At 39.0% G+C, this 16740-nt stretch overlaps 1 protein-coding gene across 5 annotated transcripts in view; it reads right to left on the bottom strand.

Annotated features, from left to right (window-relative positions):
* Window positions 1-16679, bottom strand: part of klc1a (kinesin light chain 1a) — a 34838-nt gene extending 18159 nt beyond the window's left edge. For 4 of the 5 annotated variants that reach the window (XM_056761375.1, XM_056761378.1, XM_056761377.1 and 1 more), the window contains exons 1-6: window positions 16319-16679; window positions 4514-4790; window positions 4334-4399; window positions 3928-4092; window positions 3763-3841; window positions 2590-2815 (exon numbers count right to left, since the gene is read on the bottom strand). In XM_056761375.1, coding sequence (XP_056617353.1) covers window positions 2590-2815; window positions 3763-3841; window positions 3928-4092; window positions 4334-4399; window positions 4514-4789 — 812 coding nt within the window. In that variant the 5' untranslated portion in view covers window position 4790; window positions 16319-16679. Of the gene's footprint in view, window positions 1-2589; window positions 2816-3762; window positions 3842-3927; window positions 4093-4333; window positions 4400-4513; window positions 4791-6784; window positions 6922-16318 lie in introns of those variants that run through there. The other variant, XM_056761376.1, reaches the window with a different exon arrangement.
* Window positions 16680-16740: the final 61 nt, after the last annotated feature.

The raw sequence follows: 16740 nt of genomic DNA, 5'->3' as shown, positions 1-16740 counted from the left end.
AATATAGCAATGCTTTAAAAGTGCCACAATGTTCAGAGGACTAAACTACAAACGACATACTAAAGTTTGTCTCTACGTACTATGCAAGGAAAAGATAAAAGTATTTTATAAAAAATTTTATAGATCCTCCTTCGCACGCAAACAGTTCCTTCTTTGTTTTTCAGTCGGTGATACAAAGTGTCATACAGTATGAAATATGTGCATGGTATAGTTGTATTTCTATTAGTGGTGGGCTTTAACGGCATTAACGCCGTTAACGCAGTGAGACTCTTATCGCGCGATAAAATAAATGTCGCCGTTAATCTATTCTCAAAGTTGGGTTGGGAGCTGGGTCTATACTACGCAAGCTATGATGACTTTCACCTTGATATTTTAGCGCGGATGTATACCAGCTTAACTGCACTGTACGGGGCGAGAACGAGATTTTTCAACTCGCGTGATTCGCGTCATTCGCGGAAGCAGAAGCCGCCTCATCATCTCATAACCAGGGCTTCATTCGCGCGATTCGCGCAGCAAGTAGGTCTATTGGCTCTTTGCATTAACATATAAATCACTCGCGCTTGACGCGCCATTCGCGTTTGGTCTGAACACAACATAACGTTACTTTGAAATTACCGCATCAAACGTGACGGGCTAACATGGATGCAGCTATGAAGCCGCCGGGTTTGCTTCAGGGAATATTAATTTTTAAGAAGCTTCCCAATAGAAACATCGACAAGACTAAGGTTGTTTGCACCTTGTGCAATGCGGAATTGGTTTAAAAAAAAACACTTTCTCTCAACAGGTAGTGGTCTAGCTTTAGTTGAAACCAGTAACTTTGTATTGAGATCTAATGTATTATGGCTCCTGTATGACATATCCCTTGTTGCTCCCTCACTCTTTGTAAGTCGCTTTGGATAAAAGCGTCTGCTAAATGACTAAATGTAAATGTACTGTAGGAGCTCTTCCAGTCTCAAGTACCACCTAAACGGAAATCATCCCATAGCTAATGCGGAAGTAAACACAAGTTCATCTTATTGAACATAATTTAATTTTCATCACCAATTATCATAGTAGAACAGCTTTCTCAAGCAGTTTGTGATGCATTTTGGAAACAGGAGATGAGCCCCTGGTCTAATGCGCCACCTGGCTTGAGAAACCCGTTCTCAAAGACTTACTTTTAGTCATTATTTGGGTAGCACACATATTCTGAATGCCTTCGGCAGAATTCAAATGAGCCATTTTAATCTAGATTAATCTAGATTAATCTAGATTAAAAAAAAGTAGGCTACGTGATATTTTGTGCATAAATCAATAAAATTGGTAAATCAAGAGTCGGGGATCAATGTAGATCTTGGGATTCTAAACGAATGGCAAATGTATGGGGGTCTATGGGTATTGTCAATGTTAATGTATTGTGGATGTGTATTAATGTGTGGACATATATTTACAGAAATTCCAACAATAAAGTGAAATCGAATAGTATTAACGGTGCCTAACAACCCTTTAAAGGGACAGTTCAACCGAAAAATTCTGTCATCCTTTATTCACTTTCATATCGTTCATAACCTATATTTACAGTCTTGTTCTACATGTACTTACTGTGTTATTATGTTCCACCCCAGAACCTAACCCTAAAGTAATTTGGTGGTTAAGCACACTGCAAGTACACATACTGTCAAATAAATTGCAACTCTTTAAAGTCCGGGTACAGATAATTCTGAGATTTACAGATTAAAGATGTCAGAAATGTATGCTGAAACACAGTACAAGACACAGAAGTATGTAGTACTGAGTTGTGGAGTTGAACCGTTAAACAGTTTTTCACCAATTCTCTGTACAGGATTTTTTGGGTGGGGCTAAAACAGGGGATCGATGACGCAATGAAGAATCCGATAATGCATGGCCCATCACCTATCATTAGGACCTAGTATCAGGTGTCTGCTCAATGACGAGACAACGGGGGAATGCTTTGGGTTTGGGCTAATACCAGGCCCGAAGCCCTCTCCCGGACAGAGGGAGTGTAGGCCCTACTCCAAGTTCGGAAGAAACTGACAGCCTCTCTGCCCTCTCCCGGACATCACTCCAAATACGCATACCTTTTAACCTGCATTATTATCTGCATAGGCGAACTCGTGAATGATCTATTAAAGAATATTGCGCACATTGACTTCGCGTGTTTGAATTCAAATAACAAATAACAATCTTCACATTAAGCCTACTGGGGACTCAGGTTGAGTGACACGAGTGGGCGTGGCTTCAGCACCAACAGTGGACTGACACCCAGCGTTTGAGAGCAGAGAGTCCTGCCTATTTTTACAAGATTTTGAAAATGTATTTTATTGAATTGGATTTATTTAATTCAAATTTTTCTGGGTGGCTAATTACACACTTTTCTGTTGTGTAACAAATTCAGAACACATATTTTAAAGTCACTTTACTCGGAATTTAATTATTGAAAATTATGAACTAGCCTGTTGAATATTATGTCAGTCTTGTTGTTAATATAAGAGAAAAATGTTTACCTAACCTTTTTATAATTTGCGCCAAAGAGATGGCAAACAATAATTAATTTGACGTTTGTTACATATTTATAGCAATAATACTGACCTGTAAACTAGGGCGAGAATGTTGAGCATGGTGGCTACATCTGGATGGTCATGGCCAGAGGTTTTCTCCAGATCTTCCAGAGCCTGTTTGCAGAGAGGGACGGCTACTTCGTAGCGGCCCTGTGAGGCGTACTGGATCACCAGGTTGTGGAGGGTCCTGAGACGAGCGGGGATCTCGTACCCACCCTGCTGCGCCGCTGCTACTGCACTGCTGTGAAGAGGCTGGACTGAAGAGGGGAGGTATGGTTACTTTAATAACTTTCAACAATTTATATTACATTGTCAACCCTAAACTTTGCTATAGTATATTCCAAAACCAAATTTTTTGTGTATTCATTGACAGTAATGAGGCACTATTTTTTCACTTGACAGTTCCAGAAACAATGATTTGAAACTTCAATACATAAACCACCAATAATTATTCAAAAAAATACAGCAGAGCAAAGCGAAGGTAGTGAGAGGAATATGTCCCGACAACTTTAGGAATGTGGAGAAGATAATAATTCCATCTTTCTTAGAGCAGATTAATGTCTGTCTGTTTGGAAACCCCTCCAGGAGTTGAATCTTCTGTAGGGATTCATCACTGACAGTGAAACAGCAGTCTGGCATTCGTGTGTCAGTGTGAGAGCTAATCTAAGCAGGCTTGGGATTCAGCACGAGACACACGATGCCGAAACCCCCCGTGTGCAACAGACACTTTCTGCCATGACACAATGCACGCTAGCCTTTGATCCTGCACCGCAGTGAATGCAGAGATTATCCGGCAGGAAAATTGAGAAAGTGGAAGGAAGGAAACTAAATAAAAGACAGGAACAGGATCTAGCGGAAAATATCGGAAGGGACTCATTCTCTTCTTTCATCAACCCACTGCCCCTATACTTTCCACTGTTTTTCCTTTGCTAACATATGTTAAAAAAGAAAATTAGTTTCAAGACAATGAACTACTTCTAAGTCACTAATCCCATTCAAGCAAATTTGTGACATAAATGTGTGAAAATTGCTGCAACACAGAAGTGCCCTCACATTTTTGGAAATCCCTTTACACCGATACTGAACGACAGCAATATTGATGTGTGTGCAAATACAGCCATGGAAAACAGTAAGACATTTTGAATATGACTTTTATATCAAACTTATTTGCTCTTGATTTGCCATGTTAAAGACTATGACTTACTGCCAGGCCCCGGCTCATCCTGCTCATCTGGGAAAAGATCATCCAGTGTCTCCCTGCTGGAATCAGAGTCCTTATCATCCTGATGAGAGATTGAGAAGAGCAGAGTGAGATAAACTGAAAATAAATGACATCAAACAGAGGGAAAAACTTTGGAGCAAGTCTTACAGATGGGCTGAGGTCCTGGTCATATTTCTTAAGCTGGTTCATGAACTCCAGATGTTTCTTCTCCTCTTCCAGCTGTGCGACGCTCTGCTCGCTCTTCTGCAGCCGCTGCTGGGTTTCTGCTAGCTCATCCCTCAACCACTGGTTCTCCTGACACAGTCTCCGCACCTAAACAGCACAAAACCTATAAGCTTTAGGGCATGAAGCTCTTGGTGCAGACACAAAGCCATTTGATGCATACATCAAATAAACTGTGGTCAAGTCATTTTTATTTAAATTTACGCATTTAACACTTTTGTTCCGTCCTTTCTATGTATACATTTTATTCATGTGTGTTATCTGAAATTTGACGCAATGAACCTGAGAGAATGTTATAATTTTTGATGTACTGAGGTGTGCAAGTGTGTACCTGTGCTCGAAGCTTCTGTTTCTCTGCCTCCACTGCGCTCAAGTGCCCTGATAGAGCCATCATGACCTGCGCAATTGAAATTACAGACAGCCAAACACATCACCATTAATTTCACCTCTTAATAAAAAACATTTACCTCCACCCTTCAATCTAACCGTTAAAAGATTTCCCACAATGCACCTGTGCCTCACTGAGACCCAGCTCCAGCATCTCCAGTGAGCGTTGGATCATAGTCGTCTTCTCCTCCACACCACGACCCTCCTGATTTTGTTTGAGGCAGCGCAGAGTCCCCATCAGACCGTCCAGGATGACCTGGTGCTCCGCTCGCAGAGCCTCCAGCCCCTGCATGACCTCCCGGGTCCGACACAAGAGCTCATCCTGTGACAGCTTCTCACCGGGGTCCCCTTGATCCTCCGTCTCCTTCACACACACCACGCTCGACATGTCCTCACGCATCCTAACCACAACACAAACAATTCGATTGAGAAAAGTGAAGTCGGAAATATGATCATATGTGAATTTGCTTAACTTTACAGATATGACTCAAGGGGATATTTCAAGCAAATATAACATTTCTGTCATCATTTATTCATCCTCATGTCATTTTAAACATGTATATGACTCTTTTTCCTACGGAACACACGAGAAGATATTTGGAGAAATGTCACTGTGGTTTCGTGTCTATACAATGGAAGTCAATTGGGGTCAGTGTTGTTTGTTATTCGGTAGAAGAAAGAAAGTCATACATGTTTGAAATGACATGAAGTGTATGATCGTGTTTTGGGAAATATCCCTTCAAATGATGCAGATACTAAATAAATTATGAATTTTTACCTATATACTGATGATTGTCAATAAAAAATTCATTCATGCCTAAAATGAACTGAAGAAGTCAGTTTAACAGTAAAATAGCCAACTTTCGTTCACATAGTTACAGGTCTAGCTGAATTTACACATTCACATTAGTCATTTATAATGATAAAAGACTAAATGTTATTAATTATCATCATTTCTAGTTTAGTTATCTGTATCAGTAACTCCATTCTCCATCGACCTTTATTCTTTTTCTTCTTCTCATGCTTTGAAGAAAACGTCACACTAAATGTGAGCTAAAGAAAAAAACTTGACATATCGTCCAATGCTCTGGGCAAGAGAATGAATTCCGGACCAACTACCATAAAACACCATGGTGAACTGGACCTAACACGCACTGTGACCATTTCAACTGGACCATACATCTATCAAACTCTTTTCTTTGCTTTAATCCAGATGCTCCATGTCCCATCCTTTCATGTAGCATTCACACACGTATGTAGACTTACTGTCGGTATTCAACACAATTTGTTTTTGTAAATTAGCTAAATATTTTTAAATGCAGTGCATAATTCTAGAAATATATATGGGCACATTTTCTCAACCTACAACGAGAAGACTATACCTTTTTCAATGCAATCAATAAATGAAAGGTACATGACACAACTATTATTTGTTTGAAACAGTATTCCTATATTTATTGACAACACAGGAAAGAAATGCAAATCTCATGCATAATAAGTCATCTATAAATCAGTAAGAGCTTTACTGCAAAGTGTGCTCACACAAACAAGGAATTTTCTTTCTGGTATTTGAAGCTTCCAGTGCAGACATCCAATACAACAGCAGCCACATATTATTGTGAAGTCACATTGAGTCAGTAAATTAATTTCATTTATTCATTAATTTGTGGATTCATTTTAAAAAGATGAAATTCAACATAATACTGTATATCCCAAAACTATATATCATGCTAAAATGTAAGAAGATTTTTAATACCGTCACATGTCTACATGTATGTGACTGCATAATGAGTATGAGACGTTGTAGCATGGCTTGTATGAAGTAAATCTGCTTACTTAGTCCACTTGCAAAGCCTGAAACATTGAACACTACACTTAATGGTATTTGATTTGCCAATGAATGGACATCAATGTGGTGAAGGTGTTATCTCAGACAGGGTTAACATAGATAAGTAGATTGCTTGTCCATGCAAAACACACCACGATAGTGCCGAGGTGCTCTTAGTGTCTTTAATGTGTTGTTTTGTGACTTCAGGGATGATCTGAGATGTTACTAAAGGATTCAAAGCATTCAACCGAGACCACTTTTAAGCCTCTTGCATCTTCAAGTCTGTAAGTCTATGATTTTTTCACCTTTTTGTTTTAAGTCAAATAAGGCAACAAATACTGTATCAAATACAGCATATCTCCCCCTGACCAGCTATCAGGTTCACATTTGTAAATATAAGAATCTGAATTTGTATGCATGTATGAATCTGAAGTATGATTTACTATGAATTTGATAACATTCCTATGACAGTGCAAACCTACGTCAAAAACTGGACTAGAGTATAACACAGAATAGCTTATATGACACAAAGCAAATTGTCCTTGTTGTTGCCAAGACACACCTCACCTGTTTAGACAGATCTCAGTTGCTAAAACAGATGATGAAACACACCCCCAAGGAGTTAGGAAAACAAAAAAAGAATAGAGAACCAGGTATTATTGTCCTTTTAAGTGCAATTTATCCAGGGTAGAGCTAAGATGATAGGAAAGTCTATCCATTGGAATCAATGTCCTAATGTTCCTTGTTTCGGTCGTATTACTGACTCTGGTGCAAGCAAGCATTCAATCTCCTCCCTGCAATCCTAAAGTCAAGAATAGGCGGACCCATGCTGTATTCCTGTGAGGGAGGATAGGAAGTAAACGACAGAAGTTCATGTGATCTAAAAAGCAGCCAGTCGTCAGTCATGTGACAACCACCATGCAGGAAACAAAACTGCATGCTGGGAACTGAAACGCTAACTGCTGCAAAAACAGAGCATTTAAAAAGACAAATTTCACAGTTCTTCTCTGATCTTGTTGTATAAAGAATAAATTATATGTTTGATTAACAAAAAGCAAAAACTGACAACCATAGATAGTAAGTCTGATTGGATGAGCCATGTCCATAAAGGCACATGTGCGGATGTACATCCTATTTAAATAAACCGGCCAACAACAACACTTAAAAACTGTCCAATGTAATGTTTAATGCATACATTTCATATGTAAAATGTGGCACTAATCTTAAACATGTTGAGATCCTATTCTTTATGACGGTGTGCGGTCAGATGATTTTAAGAACTAAGGTACCAGAGAAAGAGAGCGAGAGCATAGGAAAACTGAGCAGATTTCCTGCTTCTGTTTGAAGTGTAAATGTCTCCTTTAAAGCTTGGCTCTGGGATCATGTTATCCCTCTTCAAAGCACACATAACCGCCTTAAACACTTAAAACTGCATATGAGAAGGTAACAGGTAATCTAATCTGCGTTCAGGAATAATAACTGGCGGATAATGGAAGTAGAGAGCGCTGCTATTTCTGAGCTGATGGGAGAAGGCTAAACATTATTATAACTATCCACAAAAACACATAAAAACCACACATGAAGCCATTATGGAAACAGCAGTGTTTATGAAGGCTAGAAGTAACTAGAGTAAGTCAAATACAAAAAATCATTGAGGCAATTTTTTGGCCTCGGAGCTTGGTTTAATCCAATTAACTACAGTACACACGGTGCACCGCGTTTCCCCACGGACCATGATTACCGACGCACAGCCCGCAAAACTCTGGACATGTTATGAAAACACAGAAGACGCTGCAGTATAAATGACAGAAATAATCTACCGGTTTTCATGTATGCTGACAACCACCAAAGGTGCGACAAACAGTGTGTGAGCGTTAGAATGGTGAGAGAACATGGTGCTTGGTACGTTCCTTATATTGAAAACAAACTTTTAGGACTTCAGTCGGCAAAATGTATCCTGTCTGACTAGTGCGCGTCATAGAGCGTATTATGTCCAAAGGCTGAACGCGGCCTTTGTGGCTGTTTAAACACATGTGCGCCCATGGCTGTACAGTGCGACATATAATTTTATGTATTTACCATTGTAGCAGGCATGCGATACAGTTTGGCAGGTGCATTAAACAGAGCCACTTGTTTGTGTGAAGTGTGTTTGTCCTTGTGCTACGTTTCTATGAGACGTTATGGCGCATAACTATTTTACTTAGTTTTATGCTAAGTTCACACTACATGATTTAAAGACCGATTTCCAAGTCGTTGAGCTCACCGTCAGGTCGGGCTGTGATCGGGGGCAAAACAGCGTGCGATCAGTGCTCACCAATCATTATGTGTGAACCACTAAGCGACTCAGAAAAAGAGGCTCCCTGATGCATCGCTGATGCCTCGCAGACGCTAGACAAAATGTCTAGAACGATAAATATCTGGAGCTGTCGTCGTGATGTCAAGTGACTGCCCCCGAATGCTGAACCACTCTTTCACCCATATCCTTTTTGTTTTTTCCTTTTTCTAGTTTTTCCGAGCAGATCATCAAGCAAACAGTTTGAAAACGTAAATTTCTTTCCGATGCCTATTTTCACATAAACAATTCCTGTTTTTGCATTTTTTTCTCGCGTTTTTCCTAGACAAATTGTGGTATGGGGACCGGATTGAGTCGCTGGGTGATTGTTCACCGCTCGTGTAGTGTGCCACCTCCCGTTGCAGATCATTTACGTAGTGTCACGCAGTGTGAACACATTAACAACTTAAAGACTCCAGACTTCACAGAGAGCAAGTCATGTAGTCTGAACAGCTCAGCTGTTTGTGTGAAAGCCAAATCCTGTTATTAACACATGCCATCTGGCTGTCTTGCGTGTTTGAGTGAATGAACTGCACAGTTTAACGTGCTACACGCGTGATTCACATGGATTTGTCCGCAACTGCGCTAAAAAACGACAACACACCATTAAAAATGAAGTGTCTTACGACAACCTGCCTCAATCAAAGTCCGGTTAACTACAGTAGTTATATGTGGACAAATATATCCCTATTTAATAGTAAAAGATAAAAAAACTGAACTCTGAAAAATGTTAATTAATTTAGGTAGACTAAATGCATCATGCATAAGATGAAGATAGTTGTTTACCATTGAAATGATTATTTCTATTTTTATTTATGTTTCTTATGTATATATTTGTATTATAGTGCATTTTGAATGGAATATGGAAATTGAATGTACTAAATGGGTTTAGTTTCCACAGATATTAATGTATGCAATTTCAGCAATAAATATGTACATTTTTCTAAAAAGGAAACAAACGAGTTGTTCATTTTAAGAGACCCGTCTTATTTTCTCTTGAATATTTAGTATCCCTCTTTAATAAAAAAAGTACTTATCAGAATACTCGATTAATAAATGGAATAATTGGTAGAATACTCGATTACTAAAATAATCTATAGTTAGAGTCCTATTATGAAGAGAGGAATCGAAATTGAAAGGTTTGAAGTGTACAGTACAAATAAGAGCTCCTATCAATTGTGTTCATTAAATATTTACGAACAAGCCAGGAAAATAAAGGCTTGAAAGAATGGATCAGATTTCGTCATCTGAAATCAATGCAAACAATGAATCCTAAAAAATCAAATAAAACCTAAACACAAAATCTGAATTTCTTGAAGCGTGCATAAAATCTGAAAGTATTAGAGCTCTTACAATAACCGACAAAACGTAAACATTTTTACTAGTGAAACGCTGAAGGGAAGTTAAAAATCACTAAGCGCTGCATACACACAAACACTGCCTGTCAGCGAGGGCTGAACTCAAGTTTAGAGTCAATAACCATAACCAATGACAGCAATCCATCCTTCACTACTCAATATGAAGAGTGCGAGACAGTAAGAAAAAGCAATAATAAAAAGGAAGTTGTGCTTTGAAAAGCAGCAGAGTGCGTTGAAGAGATTGAACAGAACATGAGTCATGAGAACAGAGCTGTTACAAAAAGGCACTAAAAGCAGCAAAAGCAGAGCACTTCCGTAACCTCATAGAAAATAACAAAAACAATCCAAGGTTTTTATTTAGTACAATTGCTAAATTAACAAACAAACAGACTCCACCTGACCTGGGTATTCCGCCGCACCTTGGTAGCAATGAATTCATGAAATTTTTTACCGAGAAAATCGAAATAATACGAGACAACATAGCTAAAACCAAACCTCCAAGTTTGTCGGAAGAATTAGTTTCAACCGTCACCCAAAAAGAAAAGCTAGAGTGTTTTTCTCCTATAAATCAGGAAGATTTAATTAAAATTATTGCAACATCCAAACCGACGACATGCTTATTAGACCCCATTCCGACTACTTTATTAAAAGAGTTACTACCTGCTGTAATTGAGCCCATTTGTAACATAATCAACTCGTCTATTAATCTAGGACATGTCCCAGGACCCTTTAAACTGGCTGTAATTAAGCCTCTTATCAAAAAAACAAATTTAGACCCAAATGAACTTGGAAGCTATAGACCGATTTCAAATCTCCCGTACTTGTCTAAAATACTAGAAAAAGTAGTGTCAACTCAACTGTGTACCTTCCTACAAAATAATGACATGAACGAAAAGTTTCAGTCTGGCTTTAGACCGCATCACAGCACTGAAACTGCGCTCGTTAGAATTACAAATGACCTTCTTATTGCTTCAGATAAAGGAAACATCTCACTCTTAGTCCTGCTTGACCTTAGTGCTGCTTTCGATACTGTAGACCATAAAATACTACTAGATCGTTTACACCATTATATCGGTATTCAGGGACAGGCACTGCAATGGTTCAGATCTTACTTAACAGACCGATATCAATACGTCCATTTAAATGGGAAATCGTCAAATCTTACGCAAGTCAATTATGGATTACCACAGGGATCGGTTTTAGGACCCTTGCTTTTCTCCATATACATGCTGCCCCTCGGCAACATTATTAGAAAACATGGAATTAGCTTCCACTGTTATGCAGATGATACTCAGCTATATATCTCATCAAGACCAGATGATTCCTTTAAGCTATCCAAACTGGCAGAGTGCATCGAGGACATAAAACATTGGATGACTAGTAATTTCCTCCTTTTAAACTCTAGCAAAACAGAAATATTACTTATAGCACCAAAATTAAGTAAACCGAATATCTCCGATTACAGCCTGCAAATTGAAAGCTGCACAGTTACTCCAACAAATACAGTTAAAGACCTAGGCGTTATATTAGACGGCAACCTGTCATTTAAAAATCACATCTCAAATATCACAAAAACAGCGTTCTTCCACCTTAGAAATGTTGCCAAATTACGAAATAGTTTATGTGTTGCAGACGCAGAAAAGCTTATTCATGCATTTGTGACCTCACGGCTTGACTATTGTAATGCTCTACTTAGTGGTTGTCCTGTATCATCGATAAACAAACTACAGTTAGTTCAGAATGCAGCTGCCAGAGTTCTTACTAGGTCAAGAAAATACGATCACATAACCCCAGTTTTATCATCGCTTCACTGGCTACCCATTAAGTATCGCATTGATTTTAAAATTATTTTAATTACTTACAAAGCCCTGAACGGTTTAGCACCTACTTACTTAACCGAGCTTTTATCACGTTACAACCCATCACGCTCGCTGAGATCTCAAAACTTAGGACTTTTGACAACACCTAGAATAACAAAATCCACCAAAGGTGGACGAGCTTTCTCATACGTAGCACCTAAACTCTGGAATAGCCTTCCTGATACTATTCGAGGGTCAGACACACTCTCCCAATTTAAATCTAGATTAAAGACACATCTTTTCAGCCAAGCTTTCACTTAATGCATAGTTAATGAACAGCAGCTACGCTAATTATTCTCTTTATTCTCTTTCCGCCTCTGCCTCGGGATGCCCATCCCGAGGTAGGAAGAAGTTCCACCATGTCCAGACGACCGACAGATGCCCATCCCCATGCCCATCCCGAGGTAGGAAGAAGTTCCACCATGTCCAGACGACGGATAGATGCCCATCCCCAATTTGAGATTACACCAGATACAGCTGCAGACTGACTGACCATCCCAGCTCCATCTAAGGCAATTCCACCAGCTGCCAAGAGAAATATGACCATCGGACCATCCCAGCTCAGACCACTACATCCCCAACCAAGAGCAAAGACGGGCTATTTATCTTATTAATGCTGAAGTTACAATATTTGGTATTAAATGCTAAACTAAAATCACATGTCACCAGTCTGAGTGCAGCTATGACACGTCAGAGGGGATCTGGCCCTCCCGGTTGAGCCTGGTTTCTCCCGAGGTTTTTTTTCTCCATTAATCAATCATTGGAGTTTGGGTTCCTCGCCACAGCAGGGCAGTGTTGGCCTGCTCACCGGGAGACTGCATTCATTCATTCATTTATTTATTTATTTAGAAATTAGATGTTATTTATTAGAATGAACTTACTCGTTGTATAAATACCATGCACTGTGCTGTGTTTTAACTTTTCTGTTGTTCCTGTTTGCCCCTGTAAAGCTGCTTTGAAACAATACACATTGTGAAAAGCGCTATATAAATAAACTTGAATTGAATTGAATTGAATTGAGTCATGACCCTGTCAATGTGAAAATATTCTCTTGTGAGCACAAGAGGAAAAAGGTTCAAACTGATCATGCCTGTAACTATGAGAACATTCATGCTGTTAAGTCACAGGAAGTGATAATTACTTATCACATTAAAGGAGTTCATCTACTTAACTCCCAGATAAGTTTTGAATACAAACCATTCTTAATGTCGAATTTTTGGTAAATAAGAAAAATATTAAACATTTCAAATTGTATTATACTCATGTCACAAGGGCATGTTTAATTTAGATCTCGTCTCAATAAAAAACAAAATTATAAGCAATAAAATAAGTTCAATTATCTAGTGCACTGCTTTGTGTCACACCCTGCGTTCCAAGTCATCTACTTATACTTTGCGGCATGCCTAATAGTAGGGACTGTTTTTGTGTTGGAATAGTAGGTACTAGTAGTACTAATAGTAGCATTTCTGAGTACATGGCAAAAGAGATTGCACACACCGGGACATACTCACTGGAAGCAGAAGTGGCCGTTGTTGCATAGACAATATTGTGGCCGATAACTGTCACACACATCAAAATACAGCTCTTCTTTCCATTAAGGTATTTATTCATTCATTATTTCGTATGTAAGGTTTACTGTATACTAACAATTGTTAATTTAGTGACGCATCAGTTTTCGCGGTTAGTTGTGGGTAATATCAGCCATTAGTGTGTGCATCATTCTGCACTTCGAATTTCTACCTGAAGTAGAAGCTGGGAATCTTTGGGACACACTAACTCTACTTTCCAATACTATTAGGCTGGAAAGTATGCTGATTGGAATGCATGGACAGTCTCATCTGTCCTGACGCCTGTTTCTCCTGTGTTTCCCCCAAGGACTCCATTTCCCATCACGCCCCAAGCTCCTGCACCTGTCCCGTGTTTGTACTCATCGCACCTGCCCTTCATTAACCCTCATCAGCCGGACTCTTTATATACTCAGTCTTCCAATTCATTCATTGTCCGTTCTCTGTAGGGTTCCGTGACACTTTGTGGGAAAGAGTGCCCAGTTTTCGTTTTTTTGTACTTTGTATATTCGGGCAAATGCAGAAGGCCATCCAAATAATTCATGCATAACATTTGCATATTGTGCTTGGTAAACAAAGCATGTTACACAATATCAGATTTTGACAAAATCGGACTTATTTACTGTAGCCAAAAGAATTCACTTCAACTATATTATCGTGATATTGTTTGAAATAAAAACCTCAAATAAAACAATGCAATCATTCAAATTCCTCTTTCATTTTGTTCATTTTCTTTTGTCATTGGCAATGATTCGCATTCAAGTGTTTGGAGGTGGAGAGAGTTTGTAAGCACTCTTTAGACAAAATGTTAAACAGCTGCTACTACAAAATACCAGAGCTAGATTATTTATGAAATTATAAAATCAGTATTATTATAACCTGAATTTAATAACCATGGTTATAAAAATAAACTGACACCCCAGAATATTGTGACACCCCTAGTAGATACAGAATAAACAGGTAATAATAGTATGGTATTGTAGTATGATATTTCAGAATAGTATAGACTGGCTTTATTCTCTACAATCTAGACTCTAGTATGCACTGACACTGTTTATCTTCTTTCAAAGTTTCAATCTAAGATGGCACAACTGTAATTATTGATCTTAAAACTGAGCATCTCAGACTGGTGTCTGTGTCCTTCACTGTCTTCAGTGTGTTGTTTTGCAGTGGGAGAGATTCAGCCATGAGAAATCACTGTGTAGGGCTTCATTCCAATGAGCTCTAAATATTCTGACACACCAGTCTTTAGAAACCTTCACTGCTAATGTTATGGCGTAACCCTTAAACTTTCCTCTTTTCCACTGTCATTTAGAGGAAGTATATTTATATGTGTATTTTAAAGCAATAGAGGAAGAGAAACAACCTGTGTATTCAAGAAAAATGAATTAAATGCAGCAATGCAACAATTGTCTTATCAGCTTAAAATGGAAAACGAGGTGTACTGTCTCTACTTATGCCTCTATTAGAATTTTGTATGAATTTCAGTAAAATGGATGAAATGAAATGTTTCGTAAGTTAAATGTTAACTTCCTTTAGAAATGTTATTTCAGCTTGTTGTTAATTTACTGTATTATGCGTGTATTAAGCATCATACTAACCACCTTATTATATCAATATCTAATTTCAAACCTATACCAGCTAACCAGAACCACAACAGTTCAGGTGATCCTACATTCATACATACATACATACATACATATACCAAATACGTCAGAAAAAAATCAGACGTCACAGTTTTATACAGAATGGTGTGTTTAGCATAACATCAATCCATTCCCCTGAAATCCGTTTATCCAGTTGGAGCCAATCCCACCATTCAGCATAACATGCCAGAGGACAATCATACGTTTATTGACACCCTCGCTGCAGCACAAGCCTTTGCTATAAATCCTGCTTGTGTTCCCGTGTGGAGTCAAATTTATAACCGTCCCATTGATTCATCACAGGGGAACGAGCCACCTTCTCACTGAGAGGCCACTGCAGTGGACCCCGAGCTCGCAGCTGGCGGCACATCCTGAGACTCACTGCTCTGAGACTGCGTCCCCTCCACCAAAACAGAAAAGCTTTCAGTGAGCAAAGACAAACGGTACATCAACTGAGCAGAGCGAACCACCTGCATACAAATCAAAAAAGCTACAACACCATACACCTCGTGGCCATAGATGACACCAAACCTAAATGCGACACTCATGAAAGCTAGTGAAACAAATATGCGAGTTACAGACCAGCAAAGTGCATAAAGGCTAGAAATGATGAAGCTATGTATTATTTACAACAAATACACCAAATTCCTTAAGGTGCATAGTTTGGGTTGATGCTATTCATCACATGACAGGTCTGACAAGCTCACATATGTTGTTTTCACCACTTTCATTTATTTGAAATGAATAGAGACGACCATAACAAGATAGCCAATGATCTAAAAGTTAAGATGCATCTATTGATGTCATCAATCTAAATCAACCTTACATTTTTAATTATGCATTTTATATATAGCTTATAAACACATCTGAGTTCACGCTCACTTACTTTAAGGGTTGTGTTACAGACTTCTTAACTGAAGCAGTTACTAACACTGATGTCCTGAGTTAAACCTACATCATGGACTGTTCTTTAGTGCAATGACTTACAATGAATTAATACTGTCTTACCCTGATGTTCTGGTTAGTTTAGGGCTATATCACAAACAGGTCTCTGGTGCAATGACTAACAGCTCTTTGGTGCAGTGACAGAGTAACACTGGTCTGCTGCATGTCATGGCCTGCTTCGGCTTCTGTCCTTTGACATCCTCTTTATATCACACATCTGAATATCAACATCAAACCTCTAAACATCCGTCAACCCCATAAACGAGAGGGAATACCATCGGTCACGTTTAAAGCGATGTAAACATTGTAATACAACAGGTAACATTAGACTGACACTCCCAGTAAGCTAAGCGTGCCAGTTAATGTTAGCCGGTTAGCATGATAAGCAAATCTTACCGTTCTCCGGAACATCCAGATCACTCACAAGCGTAAGAGGATTTGTTTCTTCGTCTCCCACCACCACACTCAAAGTTAATATAATTTTTAACGAACTTAGCGCGATGATTTGAGACTGTGATCGGACAGTCTGACCGGTTCTGTGTCTTCCGGAGCGACGGGGGTAGTTTCTGCCACTGGCGATCTGATTTCAACAGCAGGATCACAAATACAGTGCAGCCAAACGCACAAGTATAATCACATTATTATAATGTATGACAAGAGACTACAGGAAAGGAGTTGGATCTCAGGCCAGAGTCATGTGTCCGGGTCTGTAGACGGTGAAAATGGCGTTGTGTTGATCTTGCTCCAGCAGGTTCACTCCTCCTCGTGATGATGTCATCCAGGGAATGAAAGACAATATTGGTTTACAGTTTATTCCT

Source organism: Triplophysa dalaica, chromosome 11 (assembly GCF_015846415.1).
Source record: "Triplophysa dalaica isolate WHDGS20190420 chromosome 11, ASM1584641v1, whole genome shotgun sequence".
Classification (NCBI taxonomy): Eukaryota; Metazoa; Chordata; class Actinopteri; order Cypriniformes; family Nemacheilidae; genus Triplophysa; species Triplophysa dalaica.
This window is presented reverse-complemented; position numbering and strand designations above follow the sequence as displayed.